At 32.8% G+C, this 21251-nt stretch overlaps 2 protein-coding genes across 5 annotated transcripts; both read left to right on the top strand.

Annotated features, from left to right (window-relative positions):
- Window positions 1-8280: 8280 nt before the first annotated feature.
- LOC7453796 (amine oxidase [copper-containing] zeta, peroxisomal) lies at window positions 8281-16277 on the top strand. Of its 4 annotated transcripts, XM_024585950.2 has the most exons (12): window positions 8282-8709; window positions 10922-11034; window positions 11134-11439; window positions 12005-12117; window positions 12224-12554; window positions 12652-12867; window positions 12945-13181; window positions 13575-13760; window positions 14278-14418; window positions 14751-15019; window positions 15459-15540; window positions 15905-16277. In XM_024585950.2, the coding sequence occupies exons 1-12, from the start codon at window positions 8505-8507 to the stop codon at window positions 16037-16039; spliced, it is 2334 nt and encodes a 777-aa protein (XP_024441718.1). In that variant the 5' UTR covers window positions 8282-8504; the 3' UTR covers window positions 16040-16277. The 4 variants fall into 4 exon arrangements, with proteins under 4 accessions (XP_024441720.1, XP_024441719.1, XP_024441718.1 ...); XM_024585952.2 differs by lacking the exon at window positions 14751-15019 and having other exon boundaries at window positions 8281-8709; XM_024585951.2 differs by lacking the exon at window positions 15459-15540 and having other exon boundaries at window positions 8281-8709.
- Window positions 16278-16423: 146 nt separating this feature from the next.
- Window positions 16424-20349, top strand: LOC7457768 (uncharacterized). The gene is made up of 3 exons (XM_024585953.2): window positions 16424-16609; window positions 17443-18061; window positions 18197-20349. Exon 3 carries the CDS (start codon window positions 18292-18294, stop codon window positions 20131-20133), a length of 1842 nt encoding a protein of 613 aa, XP_024441721.1. The 5' UTR covers window positions 16424-16609; window positions 17443-18061; window positions 18197-18291; the 3' UTR covers window positions 20134-20349.
- The last annotated feature ends 902 nt before the right edge of the window (window positions 20350-21251 follow it).

The following is a 21251-nucleotide window of genomic DNA, read 5'->3' as shown; positions in this document are numbered from 1 at the left end:
TTAAATTTAATAAAATACGTTATCACCACGTTTCCAAGGAGAACAAAAGTCTTGTTCATTGGCAGGGGTATTTTCTCTAGTAAAGAGTAGAAAAGGTGCAAGAGAATCGAAAGGAGCAAAGACTAACACAATCTATGATAGATGTGGACACGATTACAAAATTGAGCTCTTCGTTGACTCCTTGTATAAATGAAGATCATTTCCATTCATTTTTCTTAGTAACTTCCCTTGAATTTGAATTTGAGTAATGGATGATGAAATTGTATGACTAATTATACCTACACAAGATATTATTTAGTGTAATTTAGACGAATTCTTCTTTACTAAAATGTGTATGATTTTCTATGTGTATTGACTCTAAGGTTTGAAATTTAAAAACCTAAAAGAAAAAATAAAAAATAAAATCCTTGACCATCCAATGGGACAAGTATATTATTTTAATTAAAATTAATAATTTATTTTGTGTTAGGTGATCATAATATTAGATGAAATCTTCTTTACTATGGAATAATTCTCGAGTTCCAAGATGGAATTAATTAATATAATTTATGAAACAAAAATACAATAATTTGCTAATGTAATTTAATTAATGGGAAGAAAAGAAAATATAGATACTATAAAGAGATGAGATTTTTATTACATCTTCTATCTAAGAATAATATTCTTTTTTTCTTTTCTTTTAAATATAAGTATTTATCTTTCATTTAAAAGTGCATCGTCGAGCTAACTATTGTTATAAAATTTATCATAATATTTTTTTATTATTTTTCATGACAAGGGGCGTTTTCATACTTGTTTCAATATTAATTGAAACTAAGTTTTATTTCAATAATTTGAAAAGTTTATCTCTCACGTAATCAAGTGCATTCAGATTAGGTTCTTGTTAGTTTGCTGGAAAGTAGTTTTCTTTTGGAAAATGAATTATTTTTTAATATTTAATAGTGTAATGGAAAATAAGTTGGAAAATATTTTCCAGTGTTTGGTTATGTCATGAAAAATGAGCTGGAAAATATCTTATTAATATTTTATTTTCTCAAGTTTATTAAAATAATGAGGAACAAATCTTACAAATTAAAAAGTTGAATGAGAATGAAATTAAAAAAAATATATAATTTCATAAATTATCTCAAATAAAATAAATAATAATCAAAATAATAGAAATCAAATCTAAAAAATAAAATAAAAATGAAAGATGAAGAAATTAAAATAATAATAATTAACATTTCATAAATTATTTCAAATAAAATAAGTAACAATTAAAAGAATGAGGATCAAATTTGATAGATAAAAAATTTCAATAAGAAAATAACAATTATAAAAATGAGAATCAAAGTTAATATAAAAATTAAATTTTAAGAGATAAAATTGAAAAATATATATAGCAATCAAAAGTTTGAGGACCAAATTTGATATAATCAGCAAATAATATGACATTTCTAAATTTTTCACAACTTCCGAAAAGTGTTTTCCACCCAAATTTTCCAGGAAAACACTTTCCTGAAAACCAAGTCAAATTTTCCTTTGACTATAAAATATTTTCCGTTGACCAACTTTCCTAATAACAAACAAATACAAGAAAGTTTGGAAAATAGTTTCCCGGAAACCACTTTTCATGAAACAAACATGGCCCCTAGTTCAATGTTTGAACAAAGAAAGTCAAAACACTCTCTTAAACATTTGACCAGCCATTTCAAGTTAATTTTGTTAGAAAAATGGTAAGAATATATATATAATGTTTAATTTAACTAGATGGATTTGAATGAACATAAAGGGAGTATTTTTTTTTTAGATTAATGTGGGTGTTCGGGTTAGTTTGCGTGCACCTCGACTAATCCCACAGACCTTGAAGTTAACGACCATATAAGCCTCTGATAGTCCTGAGGTTTGTGGGACTCGACCTGGTGATCTCTGTTGAGCAAACTCAGAACCTGACAACTTAAACTGCACCCCTTAAAATTAAAAAAAAAAGCATTTTTATTGAGAATTACAATCAACTTAAAATAAGATAATTAGCCTTAAAAGACTAAAGATGCATATAAGTGAAAACAATATCTTAAACAAATTATTTATTATTTTACAACGTAACTCAAACTCAAAATTATCACTTCTATCCTCTATAAAGCACCCTCAGTATCCCTTTTTCAATCAATCTATCTGTTTGTTCATAAAGAATGCGTCTGTCACATTTTGGTAGTAGAAAAGTAGTTGATCCGATTTCCAGATGACGAACTGCTCTGATAAGGACCTGACTTCAGCATCCCACAAAATAAAACCACTTGTGATCTTGATTTATTTTATTGCCTCTTCCTGAACCGTCCAAGCTCTGTAAATTATCTTGACAGGGACAGCGAGGAGGACGATGACCAGAGATGTAAAAGAGCAAAATAACAAAAGAAGTAGGTCTTAAAAGCAGAAAAAGACTTTAAAGGAGGAAAAGGTTGATCAGTGTGATTTTCCATGAAATCATTTCTTGCTTATCACACGGGATGGAGAAAGGATCAAATTTGACAGGAAAAACGCCATAATTTCATGGAGTAATAATGCAGTTCGTGCACAAAAGCACTTCAAGTTGAAAGGGTGGCAGAAAAAAGAGCACAGGGGACCATGATGTAACACATTCGTGTATAACTACGTTTCAAAAATATTTTTTAAAAAAATATTTTAAATTAATATATTTTTAATATTTTTAAATTATTTTGATGTACTGATTTCAAAAATAATTTTTAAAAAATAAAAAAAATATTATTGACATACTTTTCTTAATAAAAAATACTTTGAAAAACAACCGCAACCACACTCCCAAACACTCGATAGCTAGTTTGTAATTTATTAATTTTTGTTTTTTAAAAAGTTAAAATATATGAAAATAATATTTTTTTTATTTTTAGTATCAGCTTTTCAAAAAATAATTTAAAATAAAAAACTTTTTAAAAAATCAAAAACATTTTAAAAATGAATAAGGACCAATAATATACATGTGCGCATCCATCAAATCTGACTAGTTTTTCTATGAAATTTTCCATGCTTTAAAGTCCACAATATAAAAAAGCATACAAGATCGTTGTTTGACTTTCGAAGTTGACATTTGTGGTGTGCGTGCAACTAGTAATTTACTTTAGCTAATACATTGTTATAATTATTATTTTTTTTTGTCCCTTTTTTATCCTTAAAAATTTATATAATTACGCATTTGACTAAGCATATTTGTGTTAGCATGAAACATCCCAATATTAAATTAAAAATCAATATAATAAAAAAAATCTAGTTTATAATTTAAAATAATTAAAATAATAAGAACTAGAATAATTAACATTAAAAATCTATTTTTCTATATTCTCTCTCTAAATTTGTGAGTCTTTAAATTAAATATTTCTTAAAATCGCAACCAATGAAATTTTGGACACAAAGTGGGGTTTGTGCAATAGTTTTTTAAAACATGAAGGGGGCTTTTGTCAAATTTCCAAAATTTCCACCAGTTTTTAAAATTTCACAATACCTCAAGAAAGTTATTGTAATTTGATCCATTTTTTTATTTGCATTTCGACTAGTCTTTAATGTCAAGTTCCTTGATTTGATTTGAGAATCTTAACATGTATTCAAAGAAGAAATTGACGTAATTAGGGGTATAAGGTTAATTAGACACCTCCATTTATTTATATTGGAATTAAGAGCTTTTAATACCTAACAAAGTAGCTCAATTGATCAGATTCTAAATTTGTTATCTAAAGATCATCGGTTCGAGTTTTACAAACCTCAAGACTACCAGAGGGTTAAATAATCGTTAACTTCAGGACCTGTAAGATTAGTTGAGGTATGCGCAAGCGACCAACCACGTTAATTAAAAAAAAAAAAAGCTTATGATACCTCTGTAATTGAAGCTGATCGAACATGAATAAGCCACCTTATGGAAATTAAAAACACTAGGATGAGAATTTATGTAAATTTTAAAAAAACTAATTAAAATCAAGAAAAAAATTAAAAAAATTCTCAAAAGTAAGATAGCAATAATGCAAAAGGGGGCGGGGGAAGGTGACTCGACTTTTTTTTATTAAAAAGCAAAAGTGGATATCTTTTAGCGTCCACCGTCAACAATGATCCACTGATAGCTTGATGGGAAGAAGAGAAGATCATCAGGAAGACTAATTTGTTATGATCCTACAGAACTAATTCCTTATAATTCTTTTTTGTTTTTTATTCGATTAATAAAAGTATTTTTAAACTAATTTATATTAAACTTATTTTTCATACAATATATATCTGTGCATTCAAAGAAATTTAATAAATTTTTTTCATTTTAAAATTTAAATATAAAACTATTTAGTTAATTTTTTTTCTTAATTAGTTTTTTTATTCCATCCTTCAATATTAATTTGGTTAGAAATTGAACCTTGTAATTTTTTTTATCTACTTTTTATGGAGTTATCATAATCTTAAGATATGAGTTATGAGTTTAGCAGATTAATCCAAATTGATTAAGGTATTTTTTATTTTATTTTTTTAATTTAATATTTTTTTTAATTTTATTTTTAAATATTTAGTTGATTATGAATTGATCTTCATAATTTAACGTAGATCAATTTAATAATTCATCATCTTAATATTTTTTTAAAAGTATCATTCAATATATTAAGAAAAATATTATCTAATGTCCATTATATTTTGAGTTTATAATTGTAATTTTTTAAATTAAAAAATATGTTAATGAATGTTTTTTTTATTAGACCAGTAAATTTTCTTTGTTGTAAAAATAATAAAATGTTTAAGACTCAAGTGAGACAATTAATTAATCATGAGAGAAGGAAACAACATTATTTATTTTTGTGTTTCAAATGTATTTTTAAAAAAATTATTTTTTTTTATTTTAAATTAATATTTTTTGGTATTTTTAGATTATTTGGATAGGTTGATGTCAAAAATAATTTTTAAAAAATAAATTAAATATTATTTTAATATATTTTTAAATAAAAACATTTTAAAAAAAATTAAAATGACGCTCCCAGACACGTAATGATGGGCTCACGCTATCTAGAAATCTCCGCGCAAGATGCACGCACCGACATCGATCACGTGCATCAAGAGGAAGGTTTTTCAGCTTTTTAGTCTCTCTTCCGTTTTTCAAATAAATACATTAAGATATTGCAAGATTGTCTAGACACGTGGCATAAGAAAACACATTAATGTTACCTTTTTTGTTCATTTATTACTTTAAGAAAAAGATAGGGTATATATACTCGTAATTAAAAATCTTTGACTTTTTTTCTTCTAAGAAAATAAAAGAGGTGTGGAACCGTAATTAGATATAAGGTGAAGGTCTAATTGAAAATATGTCATACGTAACGTAATAATTTTTTTTTAATTTAACGTGGGTGTCCGGGCCAGCTTGCACGCACCTCGACTAATTCCACGGGTCCTGAAGTTAACGACCATATAAACTTCCAGTAGTCATTATATAAGCAACCACATGGCTCGAACCTGAGACCACAGAGGGAGCAAACCTTTTAATTTTAAACTTTTACCACTACATCACTACCTAGATAATTTACGTAATTTTAAGAGAGCTGGTTGGTCTGCGCGAGAGCCAACGGATTGTTCACTAGCAGAAACAGTGGTGTTGGCAGTAAGTTTGTTCAACGGTCAGCTCACAAATTTATTTCGGAAGTGTATTTGTTTTGTTTTCTTTGTTTTTTAAAAAAATAAAATCGTATGCCCCTTCAGTTTTTCTTGAATAAAAATTAAAGTAGTTTTTTATTCTGTCTGTAGCTGGATGAATTTCTCCAGCCCAATGATATTTAAAAACAAATTTTTTTTTCTGTCTACATGATAAGAATCTTTTAGATTACTGCATTTTAAATAATATTTATTGTTTCTTCAATATTTTAATAATTAAAATCATTTCCATATTTATTATTATAAAATTTAATCAATGAAAAATATTTTTAAATAAAAAAATTATTTTATTTTTTAGAAAAGTGTTTACCTTTTATTTTGGGTGGAATATATTATTTCAGAAGTTATAAGAAATTCAAAAATATCTTGTTATTTGTTGATTATATCAAATTTGATCTAATTTTTTTATTCGCTATATTTTTTGTTTTTAATTTTTTTCTCATAGAATTTGATTTTTACATCATATTTAGTTCTCGTTCTTTTTTATTGTTGTTTATTTTTCTTTCTATTATTTTTTTTATTGAGAATTTTTTATCTATCAAGTTGATCTCTATTCATTTTGATTCTCAAACATTTTTTCTCCTTGATTGGATTTTTTTGCGGGCAAATTGATGGTCATTTGTTTCTGATTTGTTAATGAATGACAAGATTCAAATAAAGTGAACTAGAGTGAAAAGCAAGAGAAACCTACGTGGTAATTTCAAAAGTGGCATGAAAAATTTACTTCGGTCCTTCTACTTTTCCATTCTACTTTCTCATTGATACTTTGTCAATCCCTTTAGTTTTGGAAATTCAATTTTTATCTAAAACTTTATTTTATTTTTAACTTTTTAATTTGAGAAAGAGGAGAGAAAAAGTAACTAGATTTCAGTTGAAGAGAGAAAATAATTGGTTGACACCGATTTTGACAACAAAAAGATCGTTTTTAGTGTTAATGGGTTCTACTTAATGAGAGAAGTTTCACTGGGGTGTTTTTTGACCTACACCTTGTCCAAGAGAGTAGATCCGGGCTTGAAAATGTTTTTTAATTCGAGTTCATTTTTTATTTCTTAACATGATTTTGGGTTATTTGAAATTATAAATGTGTTTATTTAGATTTTTATGGTGTTTTGTGTTGATTTTCAGGTAAGAAATGTTTGAAAATGGATTTTTTGGTTTAAAATCACCTCCCTTGGTTTTTCATCCATATTTGTGGTGATTGGATTCTAGGTTTCAAGCAATGCATCGTTCACCCAGTTCAATAAAAAATAAAAGGAGGCCCAGGTGTACAGGTCTGGGCTAGTAAACCTAAGCACATGGCTTTGTTTTTTAAGGGTATGTTGGGTCAACTAAACCAGCACACTTAGGCTTTTTTTTCCTTTTTAATTTTATCTTACAATGTTAGATTTTTCATGATTTTATTTTCTAGATGTTTTTTTTTTTCAGGTTACTCCTTTTAGAATTTGGGTGATTTTAATTTGGTATTTGTGATTTGTTTTGATTTGGTTTATTTAGGATTATCGTAGTCTCATATGAATGTCTCGACATTTGGTTGATGCTTAATTTTATGAGCGTTTGTTTTTATTATTATATAATTGAATGAAGAGGTAATTTTTTTAAAAAATTATTAAACCCAACAGGATTCATGACCTGGAACATGAGTTTAGTAAGTTAAGTCGAGTTCACTTGAAATTTTTTTTTGTTTTTTTTTTAAATTTCATCTTTCAACAACTTGTTAATTAGGAATTGAGTTTCATGGTTTATTTTTTATATAATTATCATGATCTCATAACCTAAATCGCAGATTTAACAGGTTAGCGTAGATTGACAAAAGTCTATCATTTTAATATCTAAAATAAAAAAAAATCAACTAACACGTCGCCATCTTAATATTTATAAAAAATATCGAATGGATTGACCTGGATTGATCAAAGTCTATCCTTTATGATCTAGTAATGTCTATATTCATTGATTGAAATACTTTAATATATGATGTATATGTCACACTATTTGCTCTATCGATAATATCAATCTCTAAAGAGAAAAAAACTCATCAAATAATAGAAGAAAAACAAAATCAAGAAAGAGAACCTAACAAGAAAGAAACACTTCCACTTCTTCTCACATTACTTGTAGCACTATAATTACTAAAGAAACAAGAGTCACCGGCCAGTCTCGCTAGTCATGGAGGCCAGGCAGCAGTAAATATCCTGTAAACGTGGCATCTAGGCATGGGCCAAGCATGCGAACAGCCTGAAATTAAAAAAAAAAAGAGCAAGTGGGCAATTGATGAGATATTTTAAGATACAGGTCCTTATACGAAAAATATGGAAATCTTGGATGGCCTTATCATGCTAATATAAAGGGGAACAAAAATAGTTAGTGCAGGACACTATCATATATGTCCATTAGCACAGGCAGAAGGCCCTATCAAAACGCACTTATCCTTGATAAGTCCACCGAAATTTCCTTTTCACAAAAAAAATAAAAAATAAAAAATAAAAAATAAAAAATAAAAAATCAAAATCACCCCATTGCTCACCTTATCTTCCCCAAATTTTTACCCCCCTCTCTGCACGTGTCACGCCACCTTCCCCTTTATATATTAAACCTCCCTCCCTTTCTCCCTCCCATTTCTCTTGCCCTCGAGATCACTCTTGCTTTTTTTTTTTTTGAAATTTATGTATTTTCTTCTCTCTTGATTCCATTTATTGTTTAAAGGAAGGGGGAGAGAGAGAGAGTAGCGGAGAGGAGGGAGATCAGAGGGTGGTAAAGAAGAAATTAAAGTAGTGTTGTATGTCAGTGAATTGTAAAGAGATTTATGCGGGTGGAATTGGTGAGCTTGTGAATCCTTTACAATGGCCTCAACTTCGAAAAAAACGACGTCTTCTCCTTCTTGTTGTGACTCTAGTGCTACCACTCCTCCCCTTCCCATTCGCCGTGATGCTACGAAGACGTCGGCTTTGGTGCGGCAAGATTGGACTATTCCTGTTCCCTCCCCTGAGCACCGCCCCGTCGTCGATTCTCTCCCGGAACCTTCCAGAACCGCCTCCGCTACCAAAAGTATGTAATTCTCTCTCTCTCTACCTTTTCTGTTTTTTTTTAATCATTTATTGCTTTTTAGGATTTTTTTCTTTCTTTTTTTGTGATAAATCTATATTAGAGATTCTCGTTTGAATGGCTCCATTATCTCGGGAATGGATCATCATGATATGCATAAAATCAGCTAAAATAAATTTATTTTCTTGAGCATGGAATTGCCATATGAATCGCCTGTTTGTAGGTTTTGGATTATTTTATTTTATTTTATTTGAAATGACAATGCTCTAAAGATAATCCTGGAGATATAAAGATGTTTATTCATACCCTTTCGGGTGCTTTAATTAAGGTTCACTGTTTTTTATTATATTAATTACCACATTTTTAGTTGGATTTTGCTTTTTTTGTTCTCGACCAAATCTAATAAAAAAGGAGATAATAAATGTAGGCAAAATCTACACATTTATTGCCTTCCTTTTTATTTTTATTGGATTTCATTATTAATGTTATTTTAATTAATTATACAGTAGAACCTTATTAGCTGAAGATATCTACTTCATGGATATTCTAAAATAGGCAAAATTCAATAGGAAAAAAATAAAAATAAATAAAAGAGTTGTCATAAGTACATAGAAGTTACCTGCAGCCGAACTTTAACAAAGTCCACTATTTATTGATATTTAAATTAAATTAAAAATATTATTTTTTTATATTGAAATTAAAAATATCATTGATATCACTAATTCATGATAAATAACCTTAACAATTTTTTTTTATTGTTTCGAATAAATTTTATCACCAAAAAAAGGCTAGCTTAATTACGAATTTTAACTAATTCTTAATGAAAAAACCTTGAAATTGCTTTGTGTCCATTTAGCGAATAAGTCATTATAAATAATTTGGTCAAATTTTGCCCTATGCTTTGAAAATTTAGTCAATTTAACTCAGTTCAATTAAATTGCCTTAAATTTTAATATGACTTTAAATAATAAAAAAATATTAATATTTTTCAGAAAAGAAAGTCTTAAAAAACTCTAGAAAATAAAAAAGTTGAAATTTTTAAAGAAAAAAACTTTGATATTGCTTTTTTTTTTTTCATTTATCCATAACTATATATAAAAATACCAAATCTGCTGAACTTTTGATTTGATTAAAATTTACTATCTCATATATAATTAATTATTAATAATTTATTCTTTTTGTTAAATCAATTTATTGCTCTCATTCCTACTTTTTAGTCAGTTTGGGTGGTTCATCAAACATAATTGGCAGCTAGATCTATAAATAAAGCTACAAAAGGGAAGCTGAAAAGTCTTTTTTTTTGTCAAACTAATAATACATTATTTACGAAGAATAACAGATGCAATTACTTCTATCAAACCAATTTATATGAATAATGTAAAAGATATCATATCATTTTTTTTTTATTGCAAACATACCACATAGAAAATATTGTGGGAGTTGAAAAAATTCTTTGAACTAAAAATACTAACTTATTAATTGACAAACTAATTAATACTTTTTTTATATTTAGTCACTCTAGAAATTAATAAATTTTTCCAATTTTTTTCTAATCATAGTATTTATTCACTACAAGAAGAAAGAAGCTAAAACTCCAATACTATTCCTCTACATTACAAGTCTCTTTTTATCTTTTTCTCTTTTTGAGATAGATCTTTGCTAGACAATTAGATCTAGAAAGCATCCAAAAGTCAAAAAACAATCTCACAGAAACAAAGATTTTTGATGTCTTTAATTTTTATTTTCCAAGATATTTTTTTTTTCAACTTTCAACTAATTATTTATCAACTTTTATTCAAGCTTCGGAATATGATAAATATCATTTTATTTTTTTAATTCCTTTTATGTATAATGGATCACTAGTCATTCCATATAAAATTGTGACAAATGGATATGTTAATTTGGCTTGATGAATTATTGTTAATTGATCGAGATTGTTAGAGTATTCATAACAGTGAGTTAAGTCAAGAATGTTTATTATCAAAACTCGAAGGAAAGCAATTAAGTGTATAATTATTGACAAGGAAAATACCCTATTTGTTCTCATGTGATATCAGAAATTGTCTGACGTTCTTGGATTCAGTTTTTTAAGGTTTTGAGTATTTTGTGAATCAATGTGTTCTTTCCAGAAGGAGCTTTTCAACCGATGATGTTGCAATGTATATGTTTTGTTTGGTTTGGTTGATTTATGTGGTCTTTGTTGTATTATGTTTAGCTGCTATCCCAGTCATGTTAAGGGCTCAGACCAGCCATCCTTTGGATCCTTTGTCTGCCGCTGAAATCTCTGTTGCAGTGGCAACTGTTAGGGCTGCTGGAGCTACTCCTGAGGTTATTACACACGCTATAACTTCTCTTTCTGTGAAACTCTTTTATAAAATGATATGATAGTTGTTGAACTAGTGAGCTAATTAACATTTTTGGTTTCAGCTCAGAGACAGCATGCGCTTCATTGAGGTGGTTCTGCTTGAACCAGATAAACATGTTGTTGCGCTGGCAGATGCATATTTCTTCCCTCCTTTTCAACCATCATTGCTACCTAGAACAAAAGGTGGACCTATAATTCCTATGAAGCTGCCTCCAAGAAGGGCTAGACTTGTTGTTTACAACAAACGGTCAAATGAGACAAGCATATGGATTGTGGAGCTCTCTGAAGTACACGCAGCAACTCGAGGTGGACATCATAGAGGCAAAGTGATTTCATCTCAAGTTGTTCCAGATGTTCAGCCTCCAATGGTTTGTCATGTTTCGCTGGCATTTATTCTATTTGTGTCCACTCTTCATGTTCACTTGGTCTTTGAGCTGCACTGAAGATGAAAGTTGATATTTAGGACTGTTATTATTTTATTGGGCTTTATCTAAGTACGTAATCATGAAAAGGTTGAGAAACTAGAATTATAGATGCTATGTTTATCAATGATGAATCCTGAAAGAACCACGTGCCTAAAATTTTGGACTCACACTATTCTAATTGATGGAAACAAAGTTCCTATGGTATTCCAACATCTAGCTAGCATGGATAACAAGTTATTTCACTGACTTTATTTCCAATTACATTCTTCTGTGTGATTTTGTGTGTTATAAGCCTATTTTGCTTCAGTACACATCATATTTAATGGCCCATTGGCCCGGTCTGAAAATGAAACCTGTGTTATCTGATCTGACAAGTGAACAATCACTTTTTTAACCTTTAGTAGCTGGTATATTTGAAATGACGTCATAGTATTTGTTATATGAGTTATACTTGCATGCTCATTTGTGTTGTTGCTTTGTTTAAATATTCTATTTGTTGCAAGTTCAGGATGCTGTAGAATATGCTGAATGTGAAGCTGTTGTCAAAGACTTTCCTCCATTTAGAGAGGCAATGAAAAAAAGAGGTATTGAAGACATGGAACTTGTGATGGTTGATGCCTGGTATGCTAGAGCTAAGATATGAGTTTTTTCAACATATTATATGTCAAAAAGTTGCTATAGGGTGGTGTGAAGTTATTGATATTTTGTTTTCATATTTATGTTGCAGGTGTGTTGGTTATCACAGTGATGCTGATGCTCCAAGCAGAAGACTTGCTAAACCACTTATATTTTGCAGAACTGAGAGTGACTGCCCAATGGAAAATGGTTATGCACGACCAGTTGAGGGCATCCATGTACTCGTTGATATGCAAAACATGAAGGTGGTTGAATTTGAAGATCACAAACTTGTTCCCTTACCTCTAGCTGATCCATTGAGGAACTATACTCCTGGTGAAACAAGAGGTGGTGTTGATCGAAGTGATGTGAAACCTTTACAAATTATCCAGCTTGAAGGTCCAAGCTTTCGTGTCAAAGGACACTATATAGAATGGCAGAAGGTATATGTCAGAATTATTAAATTTATCTGCTAATTTATCTCTTATTAACTTCAGAAACATTGATGGAGAATCTGATTACATTCTTGCTGGTTGGCAGTGGAATTTTCGCATTGGATTTACTCCTAGGGAGGGCCTGGTTATACATTCTGTTGCCTATGTTGATGGTAGCAGGGGTAGACGACCTGTAGCCCACAGGTTAAGCTTTGTAGAGATGGTTGTGCCTTATGGAGATCCAAATGAACCACATTATCGGAAGAATGCTTTTGATGCAGGAGAAGATGGTCTTGGTAAAAATGCACATTCCCTAAAAAAGGTTCGTGAACTATTATACTTGAGATGCACTAAATCATTATGTTTTTAGTTTTTATCATCATCAAATTACCATTGCAGGGCTGTGATTGTTTGGGCTTTATCAAATACTTCGACGCTCACTTTACTAACTTCACTGGAGGTGTCGAAACAATTGAAAATTGTGTATGTTTACATGAAGAGGATCATGGAATTTTATGGAAGCATCAGGATTGGAGGACAGGTTTAGCAGAAGTACGGAGGTCTAGGCGGCTTACAGTGTCCTTTATTTGTACCGTCGCTAATTATGAGTATGGATTTTTCTGGCACTTCTATCAGGCAAGTTGAATCCTATACACTATTTGTACTCCAATACACATCTATGCTAACTCAGATGTTGGACTTGTGATCAAGGAGAAGGTGTTTGTTGCAAAATGCATAATTTTATTGTGAAGACTATTTTATGGACCAGTTGAGTTGAATGCACTTTCTTGAACTAGGAGCATATATATTTCAACAATTAAGTTGTTTCATTATTTGCTTTGTGCAGTGCCAATTAACTGTAGGCTGTATCTGTAAACAACTTCTTTGTGCTTCCTTTTCATGAGCTACTTGCACCTATTCTCCAAATGTTGATTTAAGCCAAGTGATAGATTGCATTGTGCCTTGTTTGTTGGCTGTACTGTGCAATCTTAAGATTTAGAATGACATGCAAGTTGTTCATTGCTTCAGGATGGAAAGATCGAAGCTGAAGTTAAGCTAACAGGAATCCTTAGCTTAGGAGCATTACAACCTGGGGAAACTCGAAAATATGGTACAACCATTGCCCCGGGTCTCTATGCACCAGTTCATCAACACTTCTTTGTTGCTCGTATGGACATGGCTGTTGATTGCAAATCTGGTGAAGCTTTCAATCAGGTACTATGCATTGAATTTCTGAGCTATATTTGTCCGATTTCAAATTTTCAAGTACTTGGGTAGTGCAGTGCTTGCTGCTATTTGGAAATGGGATTTACTTGTGGTTAAATCTCCATTTCTGGCCTTCACTGTAACCTGGATTTACCTGTAGTCTAGTTTGGATGCTTGCTTGTGTTAAGAGAAGGTGGGTTCTATCAGTCAGAGAACAGACTTGGGATTTACTTTTGAAGACCTTCTGAAATTTTAATAGACCTAATAAGGCATGTCATTCCTTTGAATTAATAGAATACCTCATTAATACCAATGCCTTTATGGTCAATCATAAGGATTTCTTTGCCACCATGAGATGATGCGCTTCTTTGCATGCTGCATTGTAGTGTTTGTTTCTTAATTCCTCAATTCTGATCTGTCAATAAAAAATTGCTGTATGTTTATGGAAAGATTTACTTTGAAAAAATTATAATCCTTATTTGTAGAATATTAGATGGTTCCATTCACTTATCTTTCCATTTTGTAGGTTGTTGAGGTAAATGTTGAGGTTGAGAAACCTGGGGAGAAAAATGTCCACAATAATGCGTTTTATGCCAAAGAGACACTGCTTCAATCAGAACTGCAAGCAATGCGTGATTGCAATCCCCAAACTGCTCGCCATTGGATTGTAAGACATTCTTTCCCCTTTTGTAGAGCTGCTCTTGCTAAGTGATTGTTAAATACAATTGTTTCTTTCTTTGAAATTCTTGATGTTGGATGTATTTTTCAGCATATTGTTTACTTCACTGTATTATTGAATCTATTAGATATTACTGGAAACTAAGATTATTCCTCCTGGATTCAATGCTATGAAATGACTGATAGGGCCTAAGTGCCAGTGCTGGAAAAAAAAAAAAAAAGAGCCTACGATCCAGTGACACAGTCACCCAGAGTTTAAGTTTTCAAATCACTTGGATAAAAGATCTTTTAGTTATCCACATCATGCTATTTATTCTTCAGGTGAGAAACACTAGAACTGTAAACAGAACTGGACAATTAACGGGATACAAGCTAGTACCTGGTTCAAATTGTTTGCCATTAGCTGGTCCTGAGGCGAAGTTTTTGAGGCGAGCTGCTTTTTTGAATCACAATCTTTGGGTTACTCCTTATACACATGGAGAGATGTTTCCTGGAGGAGAGTTCCCAAATCAAAATCCACGTGTTGGTGAAGGACTGGCTACATGGGTTAAGCAGAATCGGCCATTAGAAGAAACTGATATAGTTCTTTGGTTAGTTGAAAATCTCTCCTTTTCTCTTGTGGGCGCATGTGTCTGTGTATTTATAAATTTATTTCTATCTCAATGAATATGAATTCAGGATTTCCTTTAGTTAACAGTAGTTTGTCTCTTTAGCGCTCCCGTGTTCATCTTTTTTTGGATTCATCATTTTATTATTCTGATGACATGGCCTTTCGCATCATGCTATTTGAAAGATCAAAGTGGCAAGACCCATTTGTCATGAATGTACTGGACTGGACCACTAAAAAAGCAGTGATGAATGAGCATATTTTATGATCTCAGAAGAGTATTTTTGTTTTCAATAATAATAACCATGAAAGGTTGATAATTTGTCATACCTTTGATTGTTTATTCATTTTTAACACAACATTTACAAGCTAAGCTTCATGGAACTTCTTCCATGTGTCATGTATGATTCTGTTTATTACAGGTATGTATTTGGGATCACACATGTTCCTCGGTTGGAAGATTGGCCAGTCATGCCAGTGGAGCGCATCGGTTTTATGCTTATGGTATCTACTTTGCATATACAATCTCATTTTATCTCCAATGTTCTTGAATGTTTTCTGTTGACGCTCAAGAATATGGCCCTACATTATGAAGCATAATGTTGCTAAAGTTGTGTAGATTTTTTGCAAAAGGCCTCGCAGGTCTAAAACTTAAGTTTGCTCTAATCACATTATTCTTATGATTTTTCTTGATTGATTACTACCATCATTCAAGGTATTACGAGTAATGACTAACATTGGATTAGATATCCAATCATCTTTTAGTGGTGAAAATCTTGGTCCAGTACTGAGTATGTCGAATAACATTTCGGTCCTCTACATGCATGTCCTGTATTCATCTCATTCTGCTGATGTTTGTGGAATGCAGCCTCATGGGTTTTTCAACTGCTCCCCTGCTGTGGATGTTCCTCCCAGTGCATGCGAATTGGATGCTAAAGACAACGATGCTAAAGACAACAGTGTATCAAAGCCACTTCAAAATGGGGTGCTGGCCAAGCTCTAAGCTAACTACAAAATAGTAGTCTTCCCCATCACCAAAAGAAGTCAAGCTCTGGATTTGCCGTGATGCTGAGAAGGGACTGCATGCAGCAAGTGCTAACCAAATACTAGATTAATGTCACTGGTTTTGTGCATCATGAACATCTAGATTGGGTTCTTCTGGTTTGATTTGACATGTTGACATGTTGTGGATTTGAATGCTGATTAATTGATCAATGTATAAAAAACCTTGTTTTCCGTTAGTAGCAGGTTCATGTGACTGTATGTTTTCAACGCTGCCACTAGACCTTTCCTGTCGAGGTAAAGAAGTCCTTGCTGCATCTTACGGTTCCTCGAAGTTCTAACTAGGTCAGGAAGGCCTCGAGGCGTCGGGAAAAAGCACGCAGCTCAACTTCCTTTATGGCTTCTGCAAAAACTTTAGCCAAAAGTAGCGGAAACATCACCATTAGTATCTTCGATTATCCAGCCAGACCAACCAGGATAGATTCTCAACATCATACCTGCCTGCTTTCGTATCATAGGCTTCCTCGTTGAAGGCTGCATCTTTCATCAGAGTAGAACCCAAATATGACAGGTCACTAGTTTTTAGATACATGTCACACTTCTAATATGACACATCATCAGCTTAAACGGGTCTCTTGGGTTAAGATTCAAATATTAAATTAGCATATAGTAATGGCGATTTTAGAAATCGAGGATGGTACTCTGCCATACATTAGAAGGATGAAATAGGGAGAAGCACGTGAGGAATAATAGCAGACAATCTTAACAAATAATGGTGGATGGCAGGAAATCACCTTCGAGTTCGTACTTCTTTCAGAAACAATTCTCCATCGTGTGTTGCTGATATCTATGTATAAAAAGCCCTTTTATCGTTAATTTCCAACGCAATATCTTTATATAGATTGTTTTATATATAAATTCTTAATACAGTATTTTTATATATGATTCATTTTTTAGGAATCCACCATAATAGATGTAGATATAAATAACATATTAATTTTTTAATGTATTTTTTCTTAGAAAAAACCTCTTTTTTTACACGATCAGATCTTATTTTATAATTATAATTATTTAAAAATACAATTAATTAATTATTAAAAATCGTTCAACTTTAATATCAACTGATAGAGGTTGAAATCATACAAAATAAACAAGTATAAGCAATATAAAATTTTATCGAATAAAATCATTATATAAAGAGGTCTAATTCAAAGTTTGATTACTCAATTTTTTCTCCAATGTAAAACCAATATTATAAATCTTCTAAGCTCTTTATATTAATAAAAAAAAACCTAAACAAAATTAAAAAAAATTAATAAAAAAATTCTAAATAAAATATCATAAACCAGCCAGAGTCCATGCCAGCTGCATTGATCGAGTCTTGGATTCTGATTTGTGGACCAGGTTATTCAAACCCCAGCATCTCTCGTCATCACTCTCAAGCTCAAGTGGGTCAATAATTTCATACGCTCCAGAGTCCAGCCTGCCTAGTAAAATAATATTCTCATCCTGCAAAAACCATCGGCCACCTCAGCTCCACGTCCATGTGAAAAAAGGAGGAGGAGGAAAAAGAGAAGCTTACTTTATCATGCTTTCTTTTTCTGGGTAGATGTAGTAGTTACCAGGGAGCACTTCTCGCAAAATAGAACAAGGACAAATCTATATTAGTCCCCGAACTGTATATAGTTTGTAGATTGAGTTTCGTAACAGCTAATTTTATACATCGCATCACCCATCATTCTATCTATCCGAGGATCCACCTCTCCTCAGTCTAGCCCTTGAGCTAAGATAAATTAAGTCAGTAAATTGATAGAGCCTTGTGCGCGCGCGCTAAGTGGGAGGGGATTGAGTGCTCAGGAGGAATTAGTTTCAGATCATAAGAACATGTATCATCTCTGATTATTTTAGCAGAAGAAGCCAATTGAGGAAATGGAGATAAGATGGGGGATCCAATCGATGAAATCAGTAGTATGGAGCTTCAATAGAAGAGCTACGTGTAAATAGAGGTCCCCCATAAAAATAGGTGAAAGCATCCTATTATATATAATTATTATTTTAATTTTTTATTTTCGTTTGAGTCTTCTCCCTTGTTGCAGAGTCACAAGGACAATCAATCCCAAAACCAGCCGCTTACTTGATTATTTTATAACTCTTCCAGTTCCAGCCAAACTCAAATCCCCAGCTGCTCAGATTGTCCGAATTGATGTCAGTACGAGGTTACAAGAACTAGATTGTCCAATCCAGTTAACAAAAATGTCATCTGCTTCAACCGCTACTGTTACTTCTTCTTCTACAGTACCTCCTCGTGTAGTAGAAGAGAAAACTGTGCAAGAAGAACTCTCTCTTCCAATCTTACTTGCAGATCGTGTCATAAAATCAGCCCAAGAAGCTGAATCTTTAAGGCAAGACTGTTCTGACTTAGCGAAACAAGTTGACCGCCTTTCCCAAATGCTCCGCTCTGCCGTCCGCCTTGCTGTCTCCATCCCTTCCCTCTATGACCGTCCTCTCCGCCGTATCGCCTCCGACATCACCAGGAATCTTGACCGTGCGCTAACACTTGTCCGCAAATGCAAGAAACATAGTGGGGTACTTCGGCAAGTGTTTTCTATTACCACAACTGCTGATTTTCGTAAGGTTTCGAATCTTTTAGAGTCTTCTATTGGTGATATGAAATGGCTGCTTTCGGTTTTTGAGTCTGATGGTGGTGCTCATTTGTCTTTGCCTCCTATTGCTAGTAACGATCCTATCCTTGCTTGGGTTTGGTCTTCTATTTCTGCTGTTCAAATGGGTCAAGTTAAGGATCGTGTTGATGCCGCCAATCAACTCGCTTCGTTAGCGCGTGATAATGATAGGAATAAGAAGATGATTGTTGAAGAAGGTGGGATTTTGCCTTTGTTGAAGTTGCTCAAGGAGGGTGCTTCTGCGGAGGCACAAATTGCTGCTGCCACTGCACTTTCTAATATTGCAAGTGATAGAGAAAGAGTTAGGTTGATTGTTGATGCACTTGGGATTTCGATGATTGTTGGGGTTTTAGGGGATTCACAGACGAAGGTTCAGATTTCGGTGGCCAATTTGGTGGCGAGAATGGCGGCTTTGGATGATTATGCACAGGATGAGTTTATGAGATTGAATGTGACTAGACCATTGGTGTCTTTGTTGTCTAGTCATTTGGATTTGGAAATAGCGAGTAATAATCCTGTTAAAACTAGTATTCCCTCGCTTATCGAAATGAACAAAAAATTAGCTTATAAGAATATTAAGGCTAATTATAATTCGGACAGTAGTAGTCATGGTGGTTCACATAGTAATAAGGAGAGGGAAATGGAGACACCAGAGATGCAGCTTAAGCTTAAGGTTAGTTGTGCAGAGGCACTGTGGAAACTGTCAAGAGGGAGTGTGTCCAATAGTAGGAAGATTACGGAGACAAAAGGCTTGCTTTGCTTAGCGAAGATTGTCGAGAGGGAAAAAGGGGAGCTGCAGTTTAATTGTTTGATGACCATTATGGAGATCACGGCAGTGGCAGAGTCCAATGCTGATCTTAGACGTGCAGCTTTCAAGACTAATTTGCCTGCTGCAAAGGCAGTTTTGGATCAGCTTTTAAGAGTAATTCAAGAAGAAAGTGATCCACAGTTGCAGATTCCTGCTATTAGGTCAATTGGTTGCTTGGCTCGAACATTTCCTGCGAGGGAGACTCGAATAATGGGGCCTTTGGTTTCTCATCTTGGTAATAGGAATGTGGAAGTCGCTACAGAAGCTGCTATTGCCTTGGGGAAATTCGCATCTCCGGAAAATTTCAATTGTTCCGAGCATTCAAAAGCAATTATAGAGTTTGATGGGGTTCCCCCTTTAATGAAATTACTACGGTCTGGTGATCAGTCTCAACTGCAGGGACTTGTATTATTATGTTACCTCGCATTGAATGCTGGGAACAGTAAGGCTCTTGAGCAAGCACGCGCTTTGAATGCTCTTGAGGGGACAGCTCGTTCTGTTTTAGCCCAACATCCTGAATTGAAGGATTTGTTTGCCAAGGCCATACACCACCTCACTCTTTATCAGGCTGGAGCTCCTCTCAATAGACAATCTTTGGCACCATAATGACTAATGCCTAAACTTTTCATCCTTGTGAGTGTTGTAATATACATTACACTAGATTCTTTCTGATAATTGGAGAAAACTTGGTTGATTGGGACATGATTGTTGAACAAGATTCAGTGCATACTTGAAAAATGTATTGGATTTCAGTTCTACCTAATTTAACAAGGTTTTCTTCCTGTAATGTTGAATTATAGCCAAGCTTTTGTTTGTTCTGCAGTTTGTATATTTATTTTTTTCAACCTTGCTTTACAGCTTTGAAGTTGCCCCTGCATTAGGGTTGGTTTTTGTTTATGCCTGGCAATTTAATAAGCTTGAGGTAAGCGACCTTTGTTTGAGTTGTCCAGAATTGTGGTTGCCACATCCTAAAGATTTCTGCCTAGGTGTTTGTTGCTTTCTGCTAGACAGTAACTTCTACTTCCCTAGTTTCCACCTTTGTTTGAGTTTTCTGTGGGATTGCTATTCTGCTGTCGTATCCAATTGCCGCAACCCAAACACATCCTAAGAATGCATGCTATTCTGTTGGTAATGTTATGGTCCCTGATCCTTTAGAGGATCTGAATTCTTTACTCTTCCAGTTGAATAGATTTTTTTCAGAGTTGTGGAATTGTTTTGTTATGCTACCTGACATTAAAGGTTGGTAATAGCGAGGCTCTTGAGCAATTGTGGACTTCAAATTCTCTTAGAGGGGACAGCTCGTTCTGTAGCTCAACAAACATGATCACCTTACTCTTCATTAGGCTGGAGCTCATCCCATAGACAGCCTTTCGCAACATAATGAATTTCACTGTTTTTGCAGTCAAAACCATTCATCCTTGTCAGTGTTGTTATTATGTATGCTAGACTGGATTCATAACTGTTTAGAAGGATTGCCAAGTTTTTTTTTTTCTTGTGTGTTTTGTGCACATCTTGTTCTCTCTTTGCAGCCAACGACCGTGTCGTGAAGCTCTGAAGATGCCCCTAGCTACAAGCATGAGGTAAAAAAATCTTAGCTATAGATTTCGTTCAGAGTTGTTACCGAGAGGCTCATAACATCTTGAATATAGTTAGTGATTCTGTGGTTGCATTATTATTAGGATGAACATATGTGATACTAGCTTATCATGTCAGTAAACAGCTAC

The sequence above is a fragment of the Populus trichocarpa genome, chromosome 15 (genome assembly GCF_000002775.5).
Source record: "Populus trichocarpa isolate Nisqually-1 chromosome 15, P.trichocarpa_v4.1, whole genome shotgun sequence".
NCBI classification, from domain to species: Eukaryota; Viridiplantae; Streptophyta; class Magnoliopsida; order Malpighiales; family Salicaceae; genus Populus; species Populus trichocarpa.
The sequence above is the reverse complement of the archived record's forward strand: the minus strand, read 5'-3'. Positions and strand labels throughout refer to the sequence as shown.